Source organism: Callionymus lyra, chromosome 12 (assembly GCF_982586985.1).
Source record: "Callionymus lyra chromosome 12, fCalLyr1.hap1.1, whole genome shotgun sequence".
NCBI classification, from domain to species: Eukaryota; Metazoa; Chordata; class Actinopteri; order Syngnathiformes; family Callionymidae; genus Callionymus; species Callionymus lyra.
Genome location: NC_141829.1, coordinates 23,787,002 through 23,810,550, shown reverse-complemented (window position 1 = coordinate 23,810,550; position 23,549 = coordinate 23,787,002). Strand labels below are relative to the sequence as shown.

Below are 23,549 nucleotides of genomic sequence, written 5' to 3'. Positions count from 1 at the left end.
CAGAATAACCGAATGAACCAAAATGTATCAAAGTTGTATATAAAATGATTGCATTTGTGCTTCATCGAGAAACCTTGAGCCATTCTGAACAGATAAAAGAGCAACCAGTGGGTGATTCAACTCAATATATACATATTAAGTCGAATTTGAATTCATCCTGCATCATGTCAGGATATTGTTGCTCAATCATAATCCCCACTTCAGATCCACACGTATCAGCGACAATATCCTCCAGCAGGTTTTGTTACTCTCTCTCTCCATCTCTCTCTCCATCTCTCTCTCTCTCTCTCTCTCTCCATCCTCCTGATGCTGCTGCTCTGTGCGCTCGCATCAGTAAGTGAATCACGTAGCACTAGAACAGCCCTTCTTCATGCGATCTTCCCAGACCTATTGGAAAAAATAACACCCTCCTTATAGCAGGATCTGTCACCGCTCACTCATTTTTTTTTTTAAAGCTGGAATACGACCAGAAAGTATGTTGAATGCAGCAGGAGGCGAGGATATAAAGGGAGGAGGAATCCAGTCACATCTCACTGGGAAGGGTTTCAACAGTTGACGCGGAGGGAGCGCAGAGAAAGAGAGGAGAAGAAAAAAAAAAAGCGACAACATTTTCTTTTGAATCTTCTTTTTTTTCCACGCGCTTTTAATCTCTCTTAAAAAAAACGGTGCGGATTGTCCGAAAGAGGAGCGGGAAAGGAGTGGACCCAATCGGACTGGATTATGGGATTACTGGGCTGATCACAGGACACATCAACGGGCAAAAGTCGCAGCCGTAGACGCGCCTGGATGAAGGGGACACAAAAGGTTGTGCCGGAGTGACGGCTCTATGTCTCTTATTCCACTTTGGGCTACGTGCTGGCAGCAGGGGAAGCGGAGTCCGTGTGCAACAGTGTGTCGCACAAGAGGGAGGAAAAAAAAGTGAATGCATCGTGAATGGTAACGCCGGGCGATGCTGCAGTTTTGAACGGGCTTGTCAGTGTTTGCTGGAGATGTCGCATGAGGGCAATGCGCTTCTGTAGGCTGCGGTCTAACCTTCACCAACGGAGATTGTGATGCTTTAACCTTGGATGCAGCAGGGTATATTAATACTTTATACTCATCGATTATTCATTAAGCCCCCCCGACCCCTGTCAAGAGGAAGAAAATAAAAAATCTCTGGTGCACTATGTTGGATTTGATCTTTAATTCATGCATTAGGTGTCGCCGTGCGGTCATCTTTGTTTACAGAAAGAGTTCTTCATCTGTGAAGGAGGTTGAAATGCAGATGTAAAAGAGGGACAAGGACTCAAGAAATCAAACCGGAGCGAGATCAGAGTCGACCACGCGCCTGGTTTGGTGAAGGTTTTGCTGTAATCAACAGGTTGAAATCCAAGGATTTTCTTTTTCCCCCTGCCCCCCCCAGCCCTGTCTGTCTGCTACAACCACAGTTTCAGGGATGCGTCTGTCTGTGCCAATCTTCCTCCTGTTGTGGGTTCAAGCCCTGACATTGAAAAACCTGAGTTACTCTGTCCCGGAGGAGCAAGGACCTGGCACGGTGATAGGGAACATAGCGAAAGACGCCGGCTATGGAATCATGGAACGAGGGAAGAAATCAAACTTCAGGGTGCTGGAGAATTCAGCACCACACCTGGTGGATGTTGACCCGGAGAGTGGACTTATCTTCACCAAACAAAGGATCGACAGGGAGACGTTGTGCTGGCGCAACCCAAAGTGCCAGCTCTCTCTGGAGGTGTTCGCCAATGACAAAGAAATATGTATGATCAAGATTGACATACAGGACATTAACGACAACTCACCCAGTTTCCCTTCTGATCATGTGAACATTGATATCTCGGAGAACGCTGCTGCTGGGACACGATTCCCTCTCACAATCGCTCATGACTCAGATTCCGGAGAGAATGGGATAAAGACCTATCAAGTGACAAGAGATGATTATAATACATTTTCCCTGGATTTAAAAGTGAGGGGTGACGGGACTGTGTATCCAGAGCTGGTGGTTCAGAGACCCCTGGATCGGGAGGATCAGAGTCATCACACGCTTCTCCTCACAGCAATAGACGGTGGCGAGTATCCAAGATCAGGCTCCATGCAAATCAACGTCAGGGTGACTGATTCGAATGACAATAGCCCGGTCTTCGAGAAATCCTCATATGTCATAGAAATTCCAGAAAATTCGCCCCCAGGAAAAGTGCTCATTGATCTGAATGCCACTGATCAGGATGAAGGAAGCAACGGGCAGGTGGTCTACTCTTTCACTGGATATGCATCTGAGAGAATACAAGATTTGTTCTCCATTGACCCTAATACTGGCGTCGTGAAAGTCCAGGGAGAAATCGACTATGAAGAGAATCCAATTATAGAGTTTGATGTGCAGGCTAAGGATCTGGGGCCAAACCCCATACCGGGGCACTGCAAAATTACTGTCAAAGTGCTTGACAAAAATGACAACACGCCAATAATAAGTTTCGTCTCTGTCCGGCAGGGAGCCATCAGCGAGGCAGCGCCCCCAGAATCTGTCATAGCACTTGTCAGAGTGACTGATAAAGATTCTGGACGGAATGGTCAAATCCAGTGCAGAGTCATAGGAAACGTACCGTTCAGACTGCAGGAGAATAACGATAATTTTTACACGTTGCTCACGGACAGACCCCTGGACAGAGAAGTGAAGGATGAGTACAATGTGACCATTGTCGCCAGAGACAATGGTGTCCCTTCTTTGAACTACACAAAGTCGTTTACTGTGAAAATCCTGGACGAGAATGACAATGCGCCTCGTTTTGCAAAGGCAGTGTATGTCCTACAGGTGCCTGAGAACAACATCCCAGGAGAGTACATGGGCTCCGTTCTTGCGCATGACCCAGATGTAGGCAGAAATGGAACAGTGTCGTACTCCATTCTGCCTTCACATGTAGGTGACGTTTCCGTGTACACGTATGTGTCTGTCAATCCTACCAACGGAGCCATATACGCCTCGCGCTCCTTCAACTACGAGCAGACGAAATCATTCGAGTTCAGAGTTCAGGCGAAAGATGGCGGCTCCCCTCATATGGAGAGCACCTCGACCGTCAGGGTCAACATCCTGGACGTCAACGACAATCTCCCGGTAATTATTTTGCCACTCCTGCTGAATGATACTGCGGAAATCCCGGTGCCTAGGAACGTAGGAATCGGATACATAGTGGCGACGGTGAAGGCAGTTGATCACGATCACGGGGAAAGTGGACACTTGACTTACGAGATCTCAGAGGGGAACGATGACCACCTGTTTGAGATGGATCCGGTGGGAGGAGAGGTCAGAACCACCCATGCTCTATGGGAGGAGGTCAACCCCGTGGTTGAGCTGGTGGTTAAGGTAACTGACCATGGAAAGCCGCCCTTATCTGCCGTGGCTAAGCTGATCATTAAGGCGAACTCCGAAGTGGCGGCAGGCGGGGGCTCCAGTGTGAGCGGGGAGCAGCAGCACTGGGATGTTTCCCTGCCCCTCATAGTTACCCTCTGCATTATCTCTGTCATGCTCTTAGCAGTTATGGCCGCCATCGCTGTCAAGTCCAAGCATCAAGATAAGGAGAATGGGAATTATAACTGCCGCATGGCTGAGTACTCTAATCCTCCTGTGGGGAAGGGTAAAAAGAAAAGGATCAACAAGAGTGACATCATGCTGGTACAAAGTGAGATGGAGGAAAGAGATTCTGCCAGCCGGATGAATGTGGTGAGCAGCCCCTCACTCATCACATCACCAATTTGTTTTGACTACCAGAGCCCTCTTCCGCTCACACTGCCCAGGTCAGAGGTCATGTACCTGAAAACCACCCCAAACAGCTTGACAGTCCCCCGGGCTGGCTGCCACTCCAGCTTCGGCGGGCTAAGCACAGACACTCCCGCGAATCGGATGTCAGTGATTCAGGTAAGGAGGATGTTGCTCTGCATTCTTTATCTGACCTGCATTCCTGCTTATCTGCTGCCGCTGCTTTGCCCGGGCCAAATCTAAAAAATAATCTTTAAGGTGAATATAAAACACGCTGTCAGCGTGGGCCATTTCTCTTCCTCTAAGTAATACTCCCGTGTGATCTGCACAATAGAAGAGCCGAGCCAGGTTTGTGTCAGACGTGCTATTCTTTCAAAGAGAAACAGGTGGTTCACATGGGCAGAGAGTCCTCTCAGTTAGAACAGTGTGAGTCTTGAGCAGAGCTGGTGTGACCCCACCAGGCCACTGCGATGCAGTGAAAACAAAACCGTGGCTGAAATGTGGGATTGGACAGGTGTTTGAGCAGCTTGTCCGATCACATTACCGAACCAATGCACACCACAGCGCGAGATGCACACAGTGTATCCTTACAATTTCCACTCCCCACAAATATGGCCAACCATTCCAGGCTGTTCATAGCGATCAGCCTTGCTTAGAGACATTTAATGGATGATTGCTCAAGTCAGCTTACAATGTTAATTTGACAGCACTGGAGTGCTTGTTTGTTTAGGTCTGATGTAAATATGTAGGGCAGTCAAACAACAGCATCATTTGGTGATGATGACTCAGATGATGGCTCCAGTACAGAATGTGCAGCAGAAACTGATTTTGTTCTTTGTTGGTTTACACCACATAGTTAATTGAAATGCAAAAAAGAAATCAAGCTTCTACTACACAAGGATTTCTTTGGATTTTTGGAATTATATTTTAATTAATTCAACTTCCCTGGAAACCCATACACCGACTTCTTTCTGACTCAACTTGTTTTTCTGGTTGTTTCTAAACATGATTAATCTCTACTTGTACTGGATTTAAGATGATTTAAATGAAATTAAATGCTGAGTTAAATTTATACATGTAAAGCTCTTTTGCCACATTTAATAGCGTTGAAGGCCAAATTTTGACCTGAAGCCTGAGATTTGAAAGGTCACAACAGGTTGTTCTCAAGGTGCTAGGAGAAGAAGGTCACTTAGGCAGTCAATGGTTTTTCGCCTTTTGTGTCTGCCCTGATGTGGACGGCAGGTGTTTAATGAAAAAATCTCATAACTTCAGGTGTCATGATTAAAGTTGTGAAACTCTCGATGATTCTGGATGAAACTGTTGAACTCTGAGTAATAACTTCTTGTTTTTCTAAAAACAACTCTTCTTTTTAAAATTTCAGACTGAAAATTTTTCCTCCGAGCCCAATTATGCCGGCAACAAGCAGCCGTTTGCTCAAAGGTAAGAGCCTGATTCAAAATCGTCCTGACCACTGCACTTAACTTCCACGGTTCCAAGCACCGTGACTGTCGAAACACAGCAGTAACGGCATCTTGCGCTTCTTTTTTTTTCTCTCTCTCTGTTTCTGCTGCAGCTCCACATTTAAGGATGCAGAACGAGCCAGCCTCCGAGACAGTGGCCATGGTGATAGTGACCAGGCTGATAGTGACCAGGATACTAATAAAGGCTCACACTGCGACACATCTGCCAGAGAGGCCCTCAAGATGAAAGCAACAGCAGTTAATGGGCAGCCTTTTGAGCAGGGTGAGTGGACGCACTCTTTCGCTGACATCCTGGAGATGCCTAAATGATTCCGGCCACCACACCATGTTAATAGTTTATGCCTCATTGTTGTTTTAAAGTGGCTGCTGAATGCAGCGTGTTGTGTTTATTAACATGAACGCTGAGTTAATAAACCTGGCAAGTAAGATAAGCAAGAGCGTTAAAACAATAATGTTTGTAATGCAACATACTAATCACACGCTTACTAACATTAACAGCTAAAATACTGTTATAATGATGTGTGCCAGATCTGGCCCTTGGGATCATCTTGTGGGGCCTGCTCAAGTTTAATTAACAGAAAGTTTTTTTAGCTTTATATTGATCAACATGTATCAATAGCAAGACTCATGCTTTGCAATGCAATGGCACATTTTCATTAAAAAATGAATTAAAAATAGGTTCAACTGTCAATAAATTCCTCAAAACTAAATTTGAAAAGACTAACTGGAGTGTGGCAGTAGTGTTTTGAAATGCATAAATGTTGCTCACAAGGCTTTTTAGGAAATCAATTTAACTGATTAATTGAAGGACTCATTTAGTAAACTGAAAAAAAAAGAACCCAAGGAAAGATGGCAAGCTAGATGTGTGTTTGGATTAAAGTATAAAAAATGTGTTTTCTGTGATGTTATTAATATCTACTGCCAGTTGTAAGCCTTTCAATATGTCTAAAATCTTGCAATTTAAATGTGTGATGTAGTTCTGGCACATTACATAGAAGCAGAACTCACTCTCTTGATGCATGTTCAACAGCTTACAAGTGCATGTTTATCCTTCTTCTACAATCAAGAGCTGAGACATCATTGTGCGCACCAACTGTGTCGCAACTGCTTTACAAAGAATGTTTTTTTATAATGAAAACAATCTGATATCTAAGGAGGAAATCCTTTAGGTATCTCTTAAGTGTTCCCATTGTTACCCTCTTTGATGCTTCTTATTAAAGTCTCCCTCAAGATGTTCTTTTAATGCTGGTTTATTATAGTCACTGACACGTACAGCTGAAAATGAAGCACATGGTTGGGTTGTATATGAATGACGCACGGACCAGCGTACATGTGGGTGGAGCCTGTAGGTAGGACAAGATCATTTATAGCTGTGGACAATATAGAGTCATCAATTAACCTCTGTAGAGATTTAGCTGGTGTACAGGCCAAACGTAATCATCACATCACAGCTATTTTAGTTTTTATTATGCTTGTTCCGAACGTGCAAACATTTAAACTTACCTTAAAACCAAGACCCGCATCCTGTATTTTCTCACAATTTTCTAATCCACCAACCTTCTCTAATCGAAGTGATTTTGGGATTCCTGATGAACAGCCGTGGCGTTCATGTGGTCGGTGAAGCATAAAATTGTTGTCAGAGTTGGTCACCTAATTACGAGACGGATAATTGTATTGTGAATTCTTTGTGCTTTTCATTAATTCGCGGTGAATGCTAATCATGGCGGATCATCATTTACCATTCGAACGGTGTGTAATTATATCTTTAGGCAACATGTAGTTTTACATCTTTAAGTAATGTTTAATGTCTGCTAATATTAGCGCATGTTGAATTCACCTGCGACACTGGTTTAAAGATACAGTGGGTGAAGCCATGGAGATAATTGATAAATGGCTAATTAAGGAAATTTAATCAAAGTGCCTCGCTCGTCGTTTAAGTGTGTATCTTCTTGATGGTTTGAGAATGCATCAGCGCACGTTTTTTCAACTTGAGGAATGCGGGATAGATTTTCTACCTCACACTAACCGAGAACTGCATCTGCTTTTACAGTGGTAGCTGATTTAAACTGTGTCTTGGAATACGTTAAGGCTGAAAGATTTATTGTATTCCGATCGACAATAATTCCATCTTCAACGGTACCTTTTTTTAACAGTGATTTTTTATTTTACAACAATTAACGTGGCTGTCTTATCATGACATCAGACTGTGTAGCTTCTCTCATAGATAATACGCTACTAAGTTTAACCCTAGTGTTATGTCAGGGTCAAGGTGACCCGAAGGCCGGATATGTTTGAGGTATCCCTTATGTTGTCTGTGGGTCAAGGTGAACAACCTCCATCACTACATATGTATTTATGGAATCCAGGGAGGTGAACCTTGACCCAGAGACAACACAAGGGATACCACAAACACATTTGTGTTGAGGCCTCCGCGTCACCTTGACCCTGAGATAACACAAGCGTTAAATTACCTTCCTATTTAAATTGTTTCTGCGTGAAGTCAGAGGCAATACCATTTCTCCACTATTGAATTTTGTTATTATGGTGTGGTTTCTTCGAGGGATTTGATCCAAACACTTTTATTAAATGAAATATTTACAACTAAAATATTCTAATAGGAATTTCAAGAAACAGGTATAACTATTTATGTACGCTATAGTCGTAAATCAATACGTAGAGTATTTGACGTCATGCCAACTTTTATTTTTCCCAAAATGTGTTTTCTGTGTGTTGCTACTAAAATCACTTATATACTTTTTTAAAGTGCATTTGTAATTTGACAGATGTTGATAGTTGTATTTATTCAGCTAGTAAATAACACATCACCTATGGTTTGGTTATGAAAGAGGCACTTTCAGTTCTTCAGTTTTATAAAATATACCTGCATGTTTCTACTTAACTCTTTTTAAATTAATTCTTACATTTTATTTTGTATCAAACTAACAGTGGACAGTACACATCTAAAGGTTACTTTTTATTTTGAACTTTGCAATTGATTTGAAGAAAGTGACAAAATCTGCCAGGGAATTAAAATGTGTCTTGAAATCGTTCAGGCCTAGCATACGTGTGTGTTGTGTTATTAGCACCTCTTTCTGCTTTCAAGACCAGTCGTGAAAGGTTCTATTGGACAAAGATTAGATTTGTGGAATCTTAACCCACAACACAGCTGATCAATTCCTGCATAGATTTTTGGCCTCTTTTTGAAACCGGCCCCTAGAGCGAACAGTTTTAAAATGGCTGGTTCACCTGTGTGTTAGTACACAACCAAACTCTTTTCGTAGACCATTTGGAGTGAAGTGTGTAGTGAATAGTTTTCACCTTGCAAACACCACTTAACTTCTTGTTGAAGGTATATTTTGTGATAATGTTTGATTCATTTTTTTATTTTTACTTTTTTGGGGGGATAAAGTGAGAGAAGAAAAAGAAAATTCGGTGGAAAAGGCTTATGTTGTAACTAGGAACCATTCACTGTATTGTGTATTAATTTATCGACATTGCTGTGTACTTATTATCCACATTAGAAGCCTTTCTTCTTTTTTTTTGTCTTTCGTTATTTCCTATCAGGGGTTGCAAAACCAATTCCTCTTCCGTTTTTCCTGCCTGACCAATCTTAGTCCTCTAATGACTCACCAACTCTCAGTATTTCAATCCTCTCCAAAACATTCTTTGTCCGACATCTCAGCTTTATTTAACTCTCTGAGTCTTTTTTTTTTAACCATTACTGACCTGTAACTCAGGACCAACGGACGTCCATATCTCTAAAAATGGGGGATGCAATCAAAAAAAAAACAACTGTATTTTTATTATCATTGCGGTATTAATTGGTACTATTCTATTTATGGCTATTACTGTGTACTTAACTCACAAAAATCAAGGCAATGCAATTGCTTCAAGTGTTTCAATAGTTCAAACCCAACATTCTGAAAATATATATTTTCCATTTACATTTCAACAATGCACAATATAAATTGCTGTGGGAACGTTTTGAGGGGTTTGATAAGTAAAAAAAAAAAAGAAGACATTTTCTAAATAATAATTAGTGAGATAACACAAAAATAAATTAAAACAAATAAAAAAATTACAAATGAAAAAATAAAACAGGTGTTAGAAATGTGTTTTATTTTAGTTATTTTGTTCATAGAAGTGAGTACTGTTCATTTACAGAGGGTTTTGCATTTTGTTCAAATATATTTTACACTCTTGGGTTGATTTATTATTGTGTGTAAATGCAAGAAGACATCTGCATCTGCATTCTCGGAGCTGAATAACTTATCTGGTTTTGTGTTGTGACATCAACTTGTTTTTCAGCGAAAAGCCGAAAATGCACTCCATTTTCATCCAAGACTTCCTTGCATTCTATCGTTAAAAATGAAATAGTGTCCTAAAACAAGTGTGTCAAACTCGGTCACACAGGTGTGAATAATTTTAGCATGTTTTTTTTACCAAATATATATTTACCAAGCATCTTATCTTTTCATTTTCAATTCTTTTGACATCAGTTTTTCCTCATATTGGATGTCTCGGTATAATTGTTGATATTATTGTTTATATTATTCAATATTCAGTTCCTTATTTTAAACGCTGGCCCTATAGGTCACACTATGTGTACGATTTTGAGCCAAACATTCTGCGGCTTACAGAAGGAAAACGAAAAAGTACTCTCTCACTCGATGGTCACTTTAAGTGGAGGTACAGCAGCCTGGGGTTACACTCGACACGGGCAAATGTTAAGGATGGACAGATGAATCAATATAAGCTGCAGCTGCTACTAGGATGGCTGTGTAGTACATTTTTTCACACCTCCAACCCTGTCGCAAAGATGACACGACTGCAGCACTGGATGGTAAATGGTAGTCTGAGAGGATGAAAGGGTCCACCGGCTGAAGGTAGAACGTTCAAACATCTCCTTGCTGATTTAGTCATCAAACAAAACTCATGCATCGCAAAGTGTACCAGCATGCACTTCTTTTTTTTCTTTTTTTATCACATCGTTATTGAAACACTGAATTCCTGCACGTTTAAAAGCGTGACAGAGACAGACAGGCGGACTGACATTAACAGCAGTAAATAAGGTATTTCTGCGTCTCTCAGTCATTCATCTATTGTCGTATTTTAGGGTCGAACTAAAAATAGTTTAAAACATTTTTTTTTTCAATCTAATTCATTGTCGGAGCGTCAGCACCAGCAGGAGCATAATCGTGGATGACTGCTGAAACCTGGCCGACCTGGTAGGGGTTGGTATATTTAGCTCTTGCGGAGACAAACAGAAAATATGAGATCTTCTCTCACAGGTGAGATAAAAGATAATGGTGGACGAGAGTGGAGTGTTGATGTCTTTCATTTCCTGGTGTAAGCTGGAGAAGAAACTGCTTCTGGTCATCGGGTCCCCGCACACTACTTTCCACGCCATTTACATTGCTGTGAACTGTTTGTTTGTGGCTCACTCAGGAGGGCAGGGATGGCACCTCGGTTGTGACTGTCTCTCTTTCTTCCTCGGCGGGCGTGCGTGTGCGCGCGCACGTGTGTGCGCACTCCGAGGCAGACCACACTTGACTCCGTGGGAGGTGTAAATTCAATCACTTTCTTTTCTGCAGCACATTTCAGAATCTGATTCAGTTGGAGTTCTGAGGCCAATCACGAGAAGAAATATTAAAAGAGATGGCAGATGCAGACAGAATATTTACATCTGTAGGGCTGACGGCTGCTTGACAGGGATGTCGGTTAATTCACAGAGCTGTGTAAGATGAGGGAAATACTAAAGAAGTGGGGAGCCGCCTTAAATATTAATGAAGAGGACTAAAGCCTTTACGTCGGAGAGATGTATATGTGGGGGACTCAATTAGCTGGTGTTTTAGCGATGGTCACCGGAATGGTGACATAATCTGCATTTTAATTAGAGAAATGAGTGCTCCCTCTCTCCGCTCACACCCGTATAAATATACATAAGACACTATCGTTGGCAGAGTCTGGGCTCGGCGGATATTTTAACAAGGTAAAATGGATATCTACATTAGAGAATAGCAGAATTTGCCGGGCTCCTAATGCACCAACACAAAAGCTGCTGGGTTAAGCAATATTGCTTTTATGTCTTTACCTTTACCATCCCTTTAGTCTGCTGCCTGCTTTGATACAGGTAATATATGCACCTGTGCACCCTCCGCTGCCATGCACTCTGAATATTTATCCTCTTACAGGCACCAGATGCACTGAGTTTGTTGCTAGGCTTTTTCTCATTCTATTTATAATGGCGGGCAGATTCTTTGTCTTTGACAACATCTCATTGTTCCCCGGGAGGAAGATCACAGTTATTTTGACACTGTCATGGCTTGGTGGATGTGTAACGTATAAATGCAATTGACTTTATCAAAGAAATGTATAACGCTGGCGTTCTGCAGCTGATATTTAACACATTTATATCGCGTCACGTAGAGATTGAGATAAAAATATAAAAAAAACAGCTTACGATTGAAACACTGTTTTATCTTTTCGACCATCAATCTACCATCCATCCAGCTACTAATCTGTCCATCTTTTATTGGCTCACATGCATCTAGACCAGTGGTTCTCAACTGTTCTGGGATCTAATTCATTCTTTGTGGCCCAGCAGAGCTTTAACTTCATTCACTTTTGCATTATTTTCTTACACTTTTGGAGATTTAGATTTAGATTAGGCAGAGTGGAACTTGTTGATCACATCCATCTTACGCATCTTGAAACCTAATATATTATTTATTTATTGTTACGTTTGTCTGTCGGCGGTTAAGAGTTGCTCAGAGTTCAGTCATGGGAAAAAAATATATCTATGCAATCTCTAAAGGGTTGAATGGAATGACAGCCAATTTCGCTCTGGAGATAATAAGTTAATTTACCAGAAAACAACCTTCTGGAACATTTTAAGAAAATTCAATAATGTTTACAGACGGATATTGATGCGTTTTTGATATGGATCTTTATGTTATTCATTTTTTTATGGATTTACTTTTTATTTATTCATTTGATTTTTTAATTTTTTATTTATGTTCTGCTCTGTTTTGTTCAAGCAGAACTTTGTGGAATTGTAGAATAATTTGGTGGGATCCAGACAGTCTTTTCCTTTTTCAGATTTAACTAAGCATTTATCACTTTATCACATACTTCTTTTTCCATTTTAGTTTTTACAACTGTTGCATTTCTTCGGGACTTTCAGCCATCAGCGAGGGTTCCTAGTAGGGATGGGCTGAAGAAGCTTCATGAAACAGTGTCATGTCATTTAGAGGTCAGTAGGTGGCGCCATCAGTTTAACAATGATGTGATGTTTCATTACAGTTGTTCAAAACAATGGAAAATAGTGCAGAGACCGCCATCTAGTGGACTCTGACCATAATGTCCACAACTAGTTCCTGGCGTTTCTGTTGTATTAGGTTGTATAAACTTTGGGGAAAATAAACAACACTATTTTTTGATTGACATACTGTATGTAAAGAAGGACAGTTGTTCAATAAAAAGACAAAGGAATACAGTCACCTTTAAGCTCTTCTGAAGAATATTTTAGGAACGACAACTTCCAAATATTTGTTCACTTTATGCCGCTTATTCTCTTATGGGGGTTGCGGGGGGGCTGGAGCCTATCCAAGTTTCTACGAGTGAGAGACAGGGGACACCCTGGACAGGACACCAGGACATACAACCATTTACACACACACTCATATCTATGGACAATTTCCCCAAGTTCCCAATCAACCTCCACACAGAAAGGTCACAAGTTCCTTCCATCTAGACATGGAAGTAAACCGGCAACCTTCTTGCTGTGAGGCGATTGCACCTCGAGCAAAAATCTTGTCATTAGCTAAAAGTACAGTTCTGGTTTTCTGATCAGCCTTCTTGGCTGAATGACATACTTTTCTTTAGCAACTTGAAAGAGATTAAAGTGATTTTGTCTCCAGAATGAAACGACTGCCCAGGTGCAACTAACACAAGTGTTGCCAAATCACGTTTGCTTTGAACGCACCTTCCAAGTGATCTTGAGGGTATTCTCAAGATTTGAGGAACTGCACTTGTGTAAAAGGCACAACATCAGTGGATCCTAATTGAAGTAGGCTCCTTAATGTTGAGATGTTTCCAGCCGGACCAGTGAGTGAAAAGTTCACAGACGCACCTTAAAAAGTGTCAAAACGCTTGGATTGCCCTTGTATACTTTTCAATTGAACGTGATTAAATAAAGTGTACATAATATGGAAACTGTGGAAAGAACATTCAAGGAGTTGGTGTGAAAGATCTGAGAGGTTGAGAAGATTAATTAGTTTTGGGGACCCCTGAAGGGAGTCGGAAAAGAGAATTGATGGGGAAAAGATAGAAATTAGAATGCATGCTCTGTATATATTGAAACGAGAGCTCTTCCTATTTATGTTAATATTTTAATAATTCTTCAGCCTTCAAATTTGCAAGACGGCTTATGATGGAAGCCTGCGGTTATTTGGATTAATTGTCAAAAGCTGTGGTCTTCAACAAATTTCGGGGCGCGTATTCAGTCAGGTGATGTTGACCTTGTGCTGATTTGTACTGACTGTGAGCTTTGTTATAAATGTGAGAAAAAAGTAGAACGATGACGAAAGCCTGCGTGATTTTAGCGAAAGCCCAAACATCCAAATGCATCAGCATCAGAGGGCAGTTGCTCCGCGGTGCTGATGGGTGCCACGGAAATGAATTCAGCGTTTCCTGCTTCCTCTTTGCGCCTCTTTCTGTGTTTGTCGAAACACGGGCAGCAGAGATGACATTTGTGGATGACAAATGCAGGGGGGCAAAGAGCTGTAATCTGGGTTGTCGATGCTTCAAAAGAAAATGTACGTGGAGATGTGGGATGTGAGTTGAGTTTCTACCAAATCAAAGCTACCTTTTAGTCCTTCCTTTTGATGTACAATGCATTTTGAACTCAAATGCATATTTCTCTCTTGATCTTCATCGTGGAACAGCTTCCACATGAACGTTGTTATGCAAAGAATGTAACAATCAAAATCCTATTACATGTAACATGACAGGAAGAGATAATCTTAGATCGTGGCCCTGCAAACTAGATTAATAGTCACGTGGCGAACTCTTTGTACTCCTGAATGGATTCAGAAATAGTGCTTTTCGCCTAAGCTCTCAAAACATGATTCAAGTTTATTAATAATAGTTTTCCTCAGTGGGGTTTGAAAGCTTTATGTAGAGCACCTTTATATTACTTAAATTTAGGACACTTTTTAATGGTGTATAGATTTTAGACTGCAGGTGATACTTTATCATATAGTTTTATAGACTATAATGTTCCTCGGATTTATAAAGTTACTTCATTTATCAAGTTTTATTCCTGGTTTCAATAAAATAGATTGAATCACTTGCAAATGTCTGGTGTCCATGTCGATGTACACAAGAATAATGTTTTATGAAATGCTATTTCTTACACACTATGTGGGTTTAAACCTGTCCTTGGCCGTCACAGTGTTGTCCGATGGAAACCTTGCAGCCGTCTAAATAGAATCTCCAATAATAGATAGTTTATAGTGAATCTAGTGAAAGGTTGGGTGGGCGGCTGGGCTGAACTATTACATTTTGTTTTTCAAGAATATCATGATTTTTACCAAAATTCATTGTACATTGATAACAGTTTTTAATTGCATTTGCAATGTTCCAAGCATTTTGTTGTTGCCAAAATGACAGACAGTTTTTTAATGGATAAAAAAAAAAAAAAAAAAATGGAAGTTTCAGAAAACCATACAACTAATTGAAATTCAAATAACTATGATTAGTGGCCTAGTGACCTTTAACATTTTATAAACAAAGTCTGTTCTGCAACCTCTAAAGAACAGCATTTTCAAGGTTGCCAAGACCACAGATTGGCATGAAAACGGTGGTTCTTTAACAGTTGACATGTGCTGCCTACCCAGATTTGTGTGATTTAATGTAGCCCGCCGGATTGTGGGCCCGAAATCAAAGTAGATTAATGTTCGTGTGGGTGACCTAAAAAAGATGCTACTATTTAAGATAAGATAAGGATGCATAGACTATTCATGCCAAAAATGAAAGACTTCAGACTAGAGACTTCCAATAAGTGTAAGACTGATGTTGAAGGAACGTAATGTGTTTATTGAAATCAGGTTAGATTGTAAGTAAGTAAGTAGTGATTATTTCTAAAGCGCCTTTCTAGACCAGGGTCACAAAGCGCTTTAACAATCAAAAACAATACACAGTTAAATGATATATTTCAAAAGGCCAAGACACATAAGACAAACACAGGTGTCCCAGAAAACCAGGGAATAGCCTGCACAAATAAGAATGTCTTAAGATGTTTCTTTTCTTATGGAGTCAGTAGATCATCAAACACAGAGGGAGAGGAAGATCATTCCAAAGCTTAGGAGCACCAGCCTTGAAGAATTTCTCTCCTCTCGTCCATATGCGTGTGCACGGAACCATCAGCAGATTCTGATCCACAGACCTAAGAGACCAAGCTGGGGTGTAAGGCTGGATCCGAGTGCTCATGGGAAATGTGGTCTCCTGTCGGGCGAAACACTACCACTTTAGTCCACTGGCGTCGCTCGACTTAAAATCGCATAAAGCTGCTTTAATGTGCTTTACTACATGTCTAAAATGGGTGATACAGTTTTTCAACAAACTTAAGACTAAAAGAAGATACATTTTCATTGGAATAAACACTTCAGTCAGTTCACCTTGGCAGAACTTGGTATGCATCTATTTATTTGGCTTTTAAAGGATGCCATGTCTGTCAGAAACATTTGTGGATCGAGCGGCAAAGGCGAGAATGTGGGTAGCACCGTATCCACTTGCCAACTTTTCTCTGCCAGACAGCTTTGACTCTTGCTTTGAGCTCCTGGTTCCCCCACGTGCCTCTGTGCAACTTTAGTTGTCAGTGGCACTGCTGTAGAGGTTAATGGCACTGCTGTAGAGGTCGCTAACATTGCTGTAGCTTTGCCTCTTTTACACAGGGGCACATCGTTTTAAAATACTTTAAGAAAACTAAAGCATTTAATAGCTAATAAAGAATTTAAATGAGTGGCATCATCATCTTTAAGGGCAAGGATCTAAAATACAAAGTCTGTTTTTTACCATGAACTTGCAAAATTCAGCATGTGTTAGCGGCCACAACCTCGAATAAATAGATGGTTTTCAACACCCGATTACAAGACAACATTTTTTAAGATGGCAGAGACCATAGATTGGCACGACAACCGTGGTTCATTAACAGAGGCTAACAGAGGTCACTAACATTGCTGTGGTGTGAAGTGGCATTGATGTTGTGGACAGTGGCACTGCTGAAGAGGTCAGTAGCACTGCTGCAGTGGTCAGTGGCAATGCTGCAGTGGTCAGTGGCAATGCTGCAGTGGTCCGTCTCATATAAGGTGAAGAGGGTCTGTGCGATGTAGGATCTTCACGCTAGTGTCCCTCAAGGGTAATGACATGATTTGGAGCAAACTCAAGTATCATTTACAAGCTGAAGTTCCAGACTAATGTCAGACAGACATCAGAGTGGGCGTCTGAAGTACAAACTCTCCATTCGAAGACAAGGTGTGAAAGATGGCGTGGCTGAAGCTCTACGCTGTTATTATCTGCAACATTCCTACAAAAAATTACCAAACCCTCTGGTAAATGACATTCTAACCCTTTTATGAACTAATTTCAACAACCTACGTCAGAATTCATCCAAAAAAACAAGATATTAGCAACCCTTAACAGTCTTGAGCAAATGGAATACAAGGTCATCTTTCTACTTCATTAGCAAAATAACTCAAAAACGAATAAACTGACGCCAATTAAGCAAAGATGTAGTAAATGTAATTACAGTTTTCTGTGAGGGCTTACACTGCAAACCAAGGCTACAATAGGTAATCAAATCATCACACAGGTGTAATTAAGGATCATTACTCTGTCAAATGATTGGTTTTTACTTGGTGATAAACAGCATAGGTGTCCTCTTCAGCAGTCAAACGATAACCAATAATTGAGTTTTAATGGAGAGTAATGACACTGTCAGATGATCGTGTAACAGAGTCAAAGCAGAATCGCGAATCCCTGCCATTTGACAGCCGTTATTAAAATGTCATAAATAGGTTCTATAGAGACAGTCATTAACTCTGACAAATCATTTTATAATACATTTAATGGAGCAGTTGTCCTGAAATACATTCATACTATACTGACCAGCATTACTGATGGTGTTAAACACAAGTTCAAACTCGGATGATGAACAAATTATTGCTAAATGGCCACCATTCATTTAGTGTTAACGTACAGATTTGTGTATGGATTTCCGAATGAACGTATACAGTTGGTATGAGCAACATATTTTCATGTACATATAGTTCAGTCGGCGGCCTCTCCAGAAATAAGAACATGCCCCCTGCTTTCACACTACAAAGAATTTTCCCTGTACATAGATCGTTTTCTTGTAAGGGCCAATTTCATGTTAACAAATAAGACGATTTTGCCACATCAATTTCTATAGGCATCATGAACACTTGCTTTAACAACAGCTCTGGTCTGAGATTTTACAGCGAGCATTAAAAGACTGTAATCAAAATCATGAGCTAGAAAAGCACTCACAGAGAGTACAGACCTCAGCCAAGCTACCAATCCCCCCTAATCCTATCAATATATATACTTTTTCATATCAGCCAATATCAATATGAATTCATTTTGTCCTGCTTCCCATGAATGACATCCGAACATATCAGAATATTGATGATTTAATTATATAACTGCAACTAAATATAACGATTTTTTTGCTGGGTAAATAATTTCAAGATAGTACAAAATTCCACTTCGAAAGAGACTTTGTTGTTAAAAGGCGATGTCCTTGGATTCATTATTTTTTCTTACAATTGTTTCGACAAAAACTGGAAAAAAAAAGCTTAATCTAACAGGTATACTTGACTTCACAATAAATTCGGAATCTGACTTTTTTTAGTCTTGTGTTATCTCAGGGTCAAGGTGACCCAAAGAAAAAAGCTCAAGCTGATGGAAATGTTGGGATGGAAGTAATTCATCATGACCAAAAAGCAACACAAGGGATAAAACAATTACCTTTTTTTTCTGGGCCTACGGGTTACCATGACCCTGAGATAACCCCCCTTGTGTTTTCCCATGATCGAGGTGATCCGAAATTGTCATGTTTTTGCAATTACAAGAAGGCACAACAAAAGGATATCATTACATTTGTGAACTACATTTGGTAAATCATCATGAAAAAACAATTAAAATGTTGATTTCGGTATCAATACGTACATTTTTCTGTCAGAAATTGTGCATTAATCAAAACCATTGAAGTCTCTATTGATCCTGTGTCATCTGTCTCTAGAGGAAAAGTTATTTTACAATACTGATTTAACGCCAAGACCTCTTGTCAATGAAACTTCAATTTTGATGTTTGATTGATTAAGCGTTAATCTTTAAGCATTTACACTTGTATCTGATACAGTTTCCTGGTAAAGTGTAGGAAAGAGTAAAGTGGTAAAACTAGCTCTGTCAACCAAAGAAGAAACAAATCCTTCAACAGATCTGTGGATCACGATGGTAGGTGAGACTCGGGCGACAACAAAAGTGGGTCACAACGCCTTCGTTGGGAGTTAATGTCTGCATTTGAATCTTCATTTGGGACTCCACTAATTAAAGAATCATAAGCAAACAAACCGACACAATCCGACTGTGGCTGGAGGTCCTTTAATTGTTGCCCCCTCACTGTTGTTATAACACATTATGAACAAACTCTGCCTCGGGCATGATCATCTTGTCCCATTCTTAGTAAATGTTTTTTTATTTCGTCCTCTCTCGCTCCCTCTGTCCTGTTGTTCGAAAGAAGGCATGTCATGCAGCTGCTGAATAAAATCCCCTCGAACAAACGGCAGGACAATGTTGTTGATCCCACGCTACATCTCTCTAAAGTAATGGAATAATTATCACATTTTATCCAAATTGATGCAAGTAGGTGTGGGTGTCCGTGGACAAGAGAACAGCACCTGATTGCGGTCGCATGATACAGATGAGACGGCGTAGGATTGGGTGATTCATAAAGCTCCATTTGTCTCTCATCGCTTGGGTTTAATTTTTATTCAAGGTAGCATTAGCAACCTTGCGAACAGCATCCGTAGTCATTTCAGGGTCAGGGTCTCACTTTAACGCAGCATCTTTTAAACAAAGCGCATAAAATTATTTTAAAAAAAAAAGATTTCCCATTGAAAAAGAAGACTTTTCTGTGATTGTGACATCTATAATTAGACAAATAAATGTTGCCAGTGACTCTTGGACTGTCATCATGGCGCGGTTACACATCACTGTCAACTGTATGTGTGAAGGGTCATTTAATGGCTTCCAATGGAATAACACGTCTATTTCGAACAGCTTACTCCACATGTCACTCATCTAGCTCTATGTATGTGTCAAGACGGCGCTCCACTTTTTTTTTCACGGCTCTGATGTAGTCCAGAAATGTTGTACTTGTCATCCAGGCCGAGGAGTTGTTTTCTTTCCTTCATATGTGTATAATCAGTTGGTAAATGCGTCGCTTAAAGGAGTGAAATCTAATGTTGTGATTGAGTTTTGTTATTCCACATCTGCCGCCTGGACCACTCGAAAGTTAATTTGACTTCAGAGTCGTCCTCACAGTAGCTCGGCAGCGGCAGATAATCAAAGATAAAGCTGGGCTCTAAAGCCTGTATGTTAATGTTTATACTCAAGTACGTCTTGATTCGCTAACTGAAGGTCGATTGCATCACCCGGGGAGGGGAGGAGGCAGATCTTATACTTCCCTTTCCGCCGTGTATTCTTTCATATCTAGAAAAGCCTTAAGGCAGGCCATACCTGCGCCAAGGAGCTCTTTCCCCTCGACAATCAAAAATTATTATTTATCAGAGAAGGAGGGCCAGAGATGGAAATGGCAATGTATGTTTATGTTTAAGACATAAGTGTCGAACCCTGGCTCGGGGACAAAATTGGAGTCATCGTATGTGGCCAGCAAGAGCTTTCAACAAATATTGATGTTACCATTAGGTTTAATAGACTATTTTTTCTTGAGTCATTGGGGAAAATGTAGTTTTTATTTTCTTGTTATGATAGTTATGATAGTGTCGATAGTTATAGACTGAAATAATATAATGTTAACAACCTGCGGCCCCTTACTTGTTTAAGGTCTAAACTATTGCCCCCTTCCTTTATAAAGTTGTCTTCAAACTTAAAATACATAATATATTACAAGAGAAAGAATTGAAATCCTAATAGTATTGACTAGACGGAAAATGCTATGTAGAAATAAAGAAGTAAGTAAGTAATTTTTATTTATATAGCGCTTTTCCAGACCAGGGTCACAAAGCGCTTAATCAATTAAAACAATACTCAAAAAAGTATATACTTTAAAGATCAAGATAATACTGACAACAACACAGGAGTTCCAGAAAATCAAGGAAAAGCCTGAACAAATAGAAAAGTCTTAAGATGTTTCTTAAAGGAGTCAGTAGATCCATCAAGCGCAAAGAGAGGAAGATCGTTCCAAAGCTTAGGAGCAACAGCCTGAAAAGATTTCTCTCCTCTGGTCCTGAGCCGTGTTCAGGGACCATCAGTAGATTCTGATCCACAGACCTCAGAGCCCGAGCTGGGGTGTAAGAAGCAAAGTGATCTGAAAAGAAGTAAAGTGTATGTGAAACAACATTTTCAACATTTGAATTGGAGAATAATGGTTATATAACAAATCCATATAATTACCATTGGGTCACCTCGACCCGAACAACTTTGACCCAGAGACAACACAAGGGTTAAGATGATGATCAGACAAGATTGTGAGGTTTATGTTGAGAAAAGATTCCATGAAATGTTTTTTTTTTTTTTAGAACACTTTTTTTGTGATTTAAAAAGAGGTGGGAGGACTGCATGAAAACATGTTTTTTCTTTTAAGCTTTGACAGAAAACACTGCATTATCTTTTGCTTTTTGATCTACAAATCGTTGCGGTCCTCAGACCCTGCTACCCTAGAGTGCTGGGAATTAAAAGGATGAATTAGAAGATGATCACACGAGTGACCCAAAACATAAAAGCCAAAACAATATCAGAAAAGGCGAGTGAATAGCCTTGAGTCACGGTAAATCATCTGACAATTCTTGTTGGGCGCTTCTCACCTTCCTTCGGATCAGAACCAGCGAACGTCTGTGCTTGTGTAAATCACACAGCTATTTTGTTGCCGCTGCAAATGTAAATGAAAAACACATTACTTCCTCTGCACCAGATGATGTTTTCCAGGAAACACCTACACAGGTTGTTGGTTTGCAGCGAGAAAATGTTTCATGAAGACTTTGAGTCACTCATGCGTTTCGATAATGGGAAGAAAAATGTTGCTGGCTGATGCGTGATGTGTGTGAGTGTGTCAGTGCTTCGAGTATTCTCCATGATAGCTTTTCTGAAATGCAAAAATCTCATCATTCAGAGGATGACTTTGCTAATTCTGAACTCTGGCACAGTTCCAGTCGATGCATCTCATTGTGATTCTGAACATTTTAATAAATACATAATCAAGCACTGACACTGGCAGAGAGGCCGAATTTATTCCTAGAATATGAAGGGAAATTGTGTTTGAGTGTTTTATTAACGTTGTCCATCCTTCAAAATGTCTTATTTATACATCCTGAGTTGTTTATTCTGTCCCGAGTCCAGTAACAAATGTTCGGCTGTTCTCTTGCAGAGCAAGACAAATCAGTCCACTGCACAGATGAGTGTCGTGCACTGGGACACTCTGACAGATGCTGGATGCCAAAGTTACGGGTAGGAAGCCAAGCAGACAGCGGCGATAATCGCACCAACCTTTTCATCCCTGTGGGAATGGACGCCATGGTTGAGACAGAGATTTATGGCACCATCAGCCGCGGCAGCAGAAAAACCCTCAGCACGTTTGGGAAGGAGCAGCGGGAAAGTACAATCCTAGTGGCCAACGTCAAACCTTACTTAAAGTCGCAGCGTGCGCTGAGCCCACCGCTACAGGAGAGCCCGTCTGCATCCGGTAGCCCCACCAAGAGTGGCGCGCCCCAGGACTCGGCCAGCCAAGAGGCCAAAAAGGAGAGGGAGGGGGCCTCAGACAGCAGTGCCTACGGCCCTCCGGACGGCCAGTGCTCCCCATTGCACACTGAATTAGGGGAGCCCTCCTACATGACCTGTGAGCTCAGGCCCAAGTCCCTGTCGAGCAGCCTCATTCACAGCTCCGTCATCAGCCAGGAGTGCGGCGGCGGCGGCTCTGAGTACACCCTGGACCCCCGGGACTCCGGAAACTGACAAAAAAAAAAAAATCCTCTCGCCCGTCAGCAATGTGACGACGCCGTCGGAGAATAATGACCACGAGGCGGTTTCTTTTGACCCACATCAGTGTCCAGACACACATTGTATAACCAAAAAAAAAAAAATCACGTCCTTTGTATGTTTTTGATTTTTCTTTTTTTTTTATGTGACTTGTAGTGTTTTGGTGAAAAAAAAAAAGAGAACAAAAATTCCTGTCTTTGACTTATGTGAAGGTTTGCAGGGCAATCAAGTGCTGACCCGACTTCATGTGTTTTCATGGTGTACCGTACCTGTCCAACTAGATGTCTGTATTTTACCATATTTCCGATTTTTGTGAGGCTGAAGAACAACTTGCTACTGTTGAGCTACTGAGTCCTGTCTGCTTTTGTACAGTGAAGCTTTCTGTCCCCATCTGAGTGTGTTAATAAGAACCATGTTTGGAACTCACAGACTACCGAGATACATATCAGTGACGTCGACTACTACAGTGAAGTGTCTTATGAACTGTTAATGGTGGTGCAACAGGGAACGAGTCCCTCTCCATGAAACCGTTTAAGGTTCCTATAAAACAGTTTTTTAAGAATGTATTTGTATTTTATCGTTGTCCTCTCTGCGGTTTATGTGAAAATAAGCTGAGCTTACACGTGAATGTGGGCTACTGTACTTGTTGTGTATTTTATTAAATTTGTATACACTGTGTGCACGGACAGCGGTTATTTTCTACCTGCGGAAGCTGTCTTGTTGTCATGTGTGCGACGAGCATTTGTGTCCATGAGGTGCTTAAGGTGGTTATAATAATGTGCCCGGTAGAGCCTACTAATGTGCCAACTCTTAATTTCAGTGTGTACACCAGCACATCGAGCAGTCGACTGGATCAAGATTGACCTTTAAGTGACATCGCAGTCAACATTTTACACAAACATGGAAACTATGATAAATAAAAACAAGCACTTTCCATTAGTGCACCAATCAGAGGAGTGGACTGTTTTTTAAGAACTCAATTCAACACGCATATGTGTATGTATTCGTTTATGTCTCAATGG

The 23,549-nt window shown here is 40.8% G+C and overlaps 1 protein-coding gene across 1 annotated transcript; it reads left to right on the top strand.

The window, feature by feature from the left end:
• Positions 1–304: 304 nt before the first annotated feature.
• Positions 305–23,205, top strand: LOC148068732 (protocadherin-17-like). The gene is made up of 4 exons (XM_087804104.1): positions 305–3,904; positions 5,127–5,185; positions 5,319–5,488; positions 21,920–23,205. The coding sequence occupies exons 1-4, from the start codon at positions 1,436–1,438 to the stop codon at positions 22,501–22,503; spliced, it is 3,282 nt and encodes a 1,093-aa protein (XP_087660230.1). The 5' UTR covers positions 305–1,435; the 3' UTR covers positions 22,504–23,205.
• The last annotated feature ends 344 nt before the right edge of the window (positions 23,206–23,549 follow it).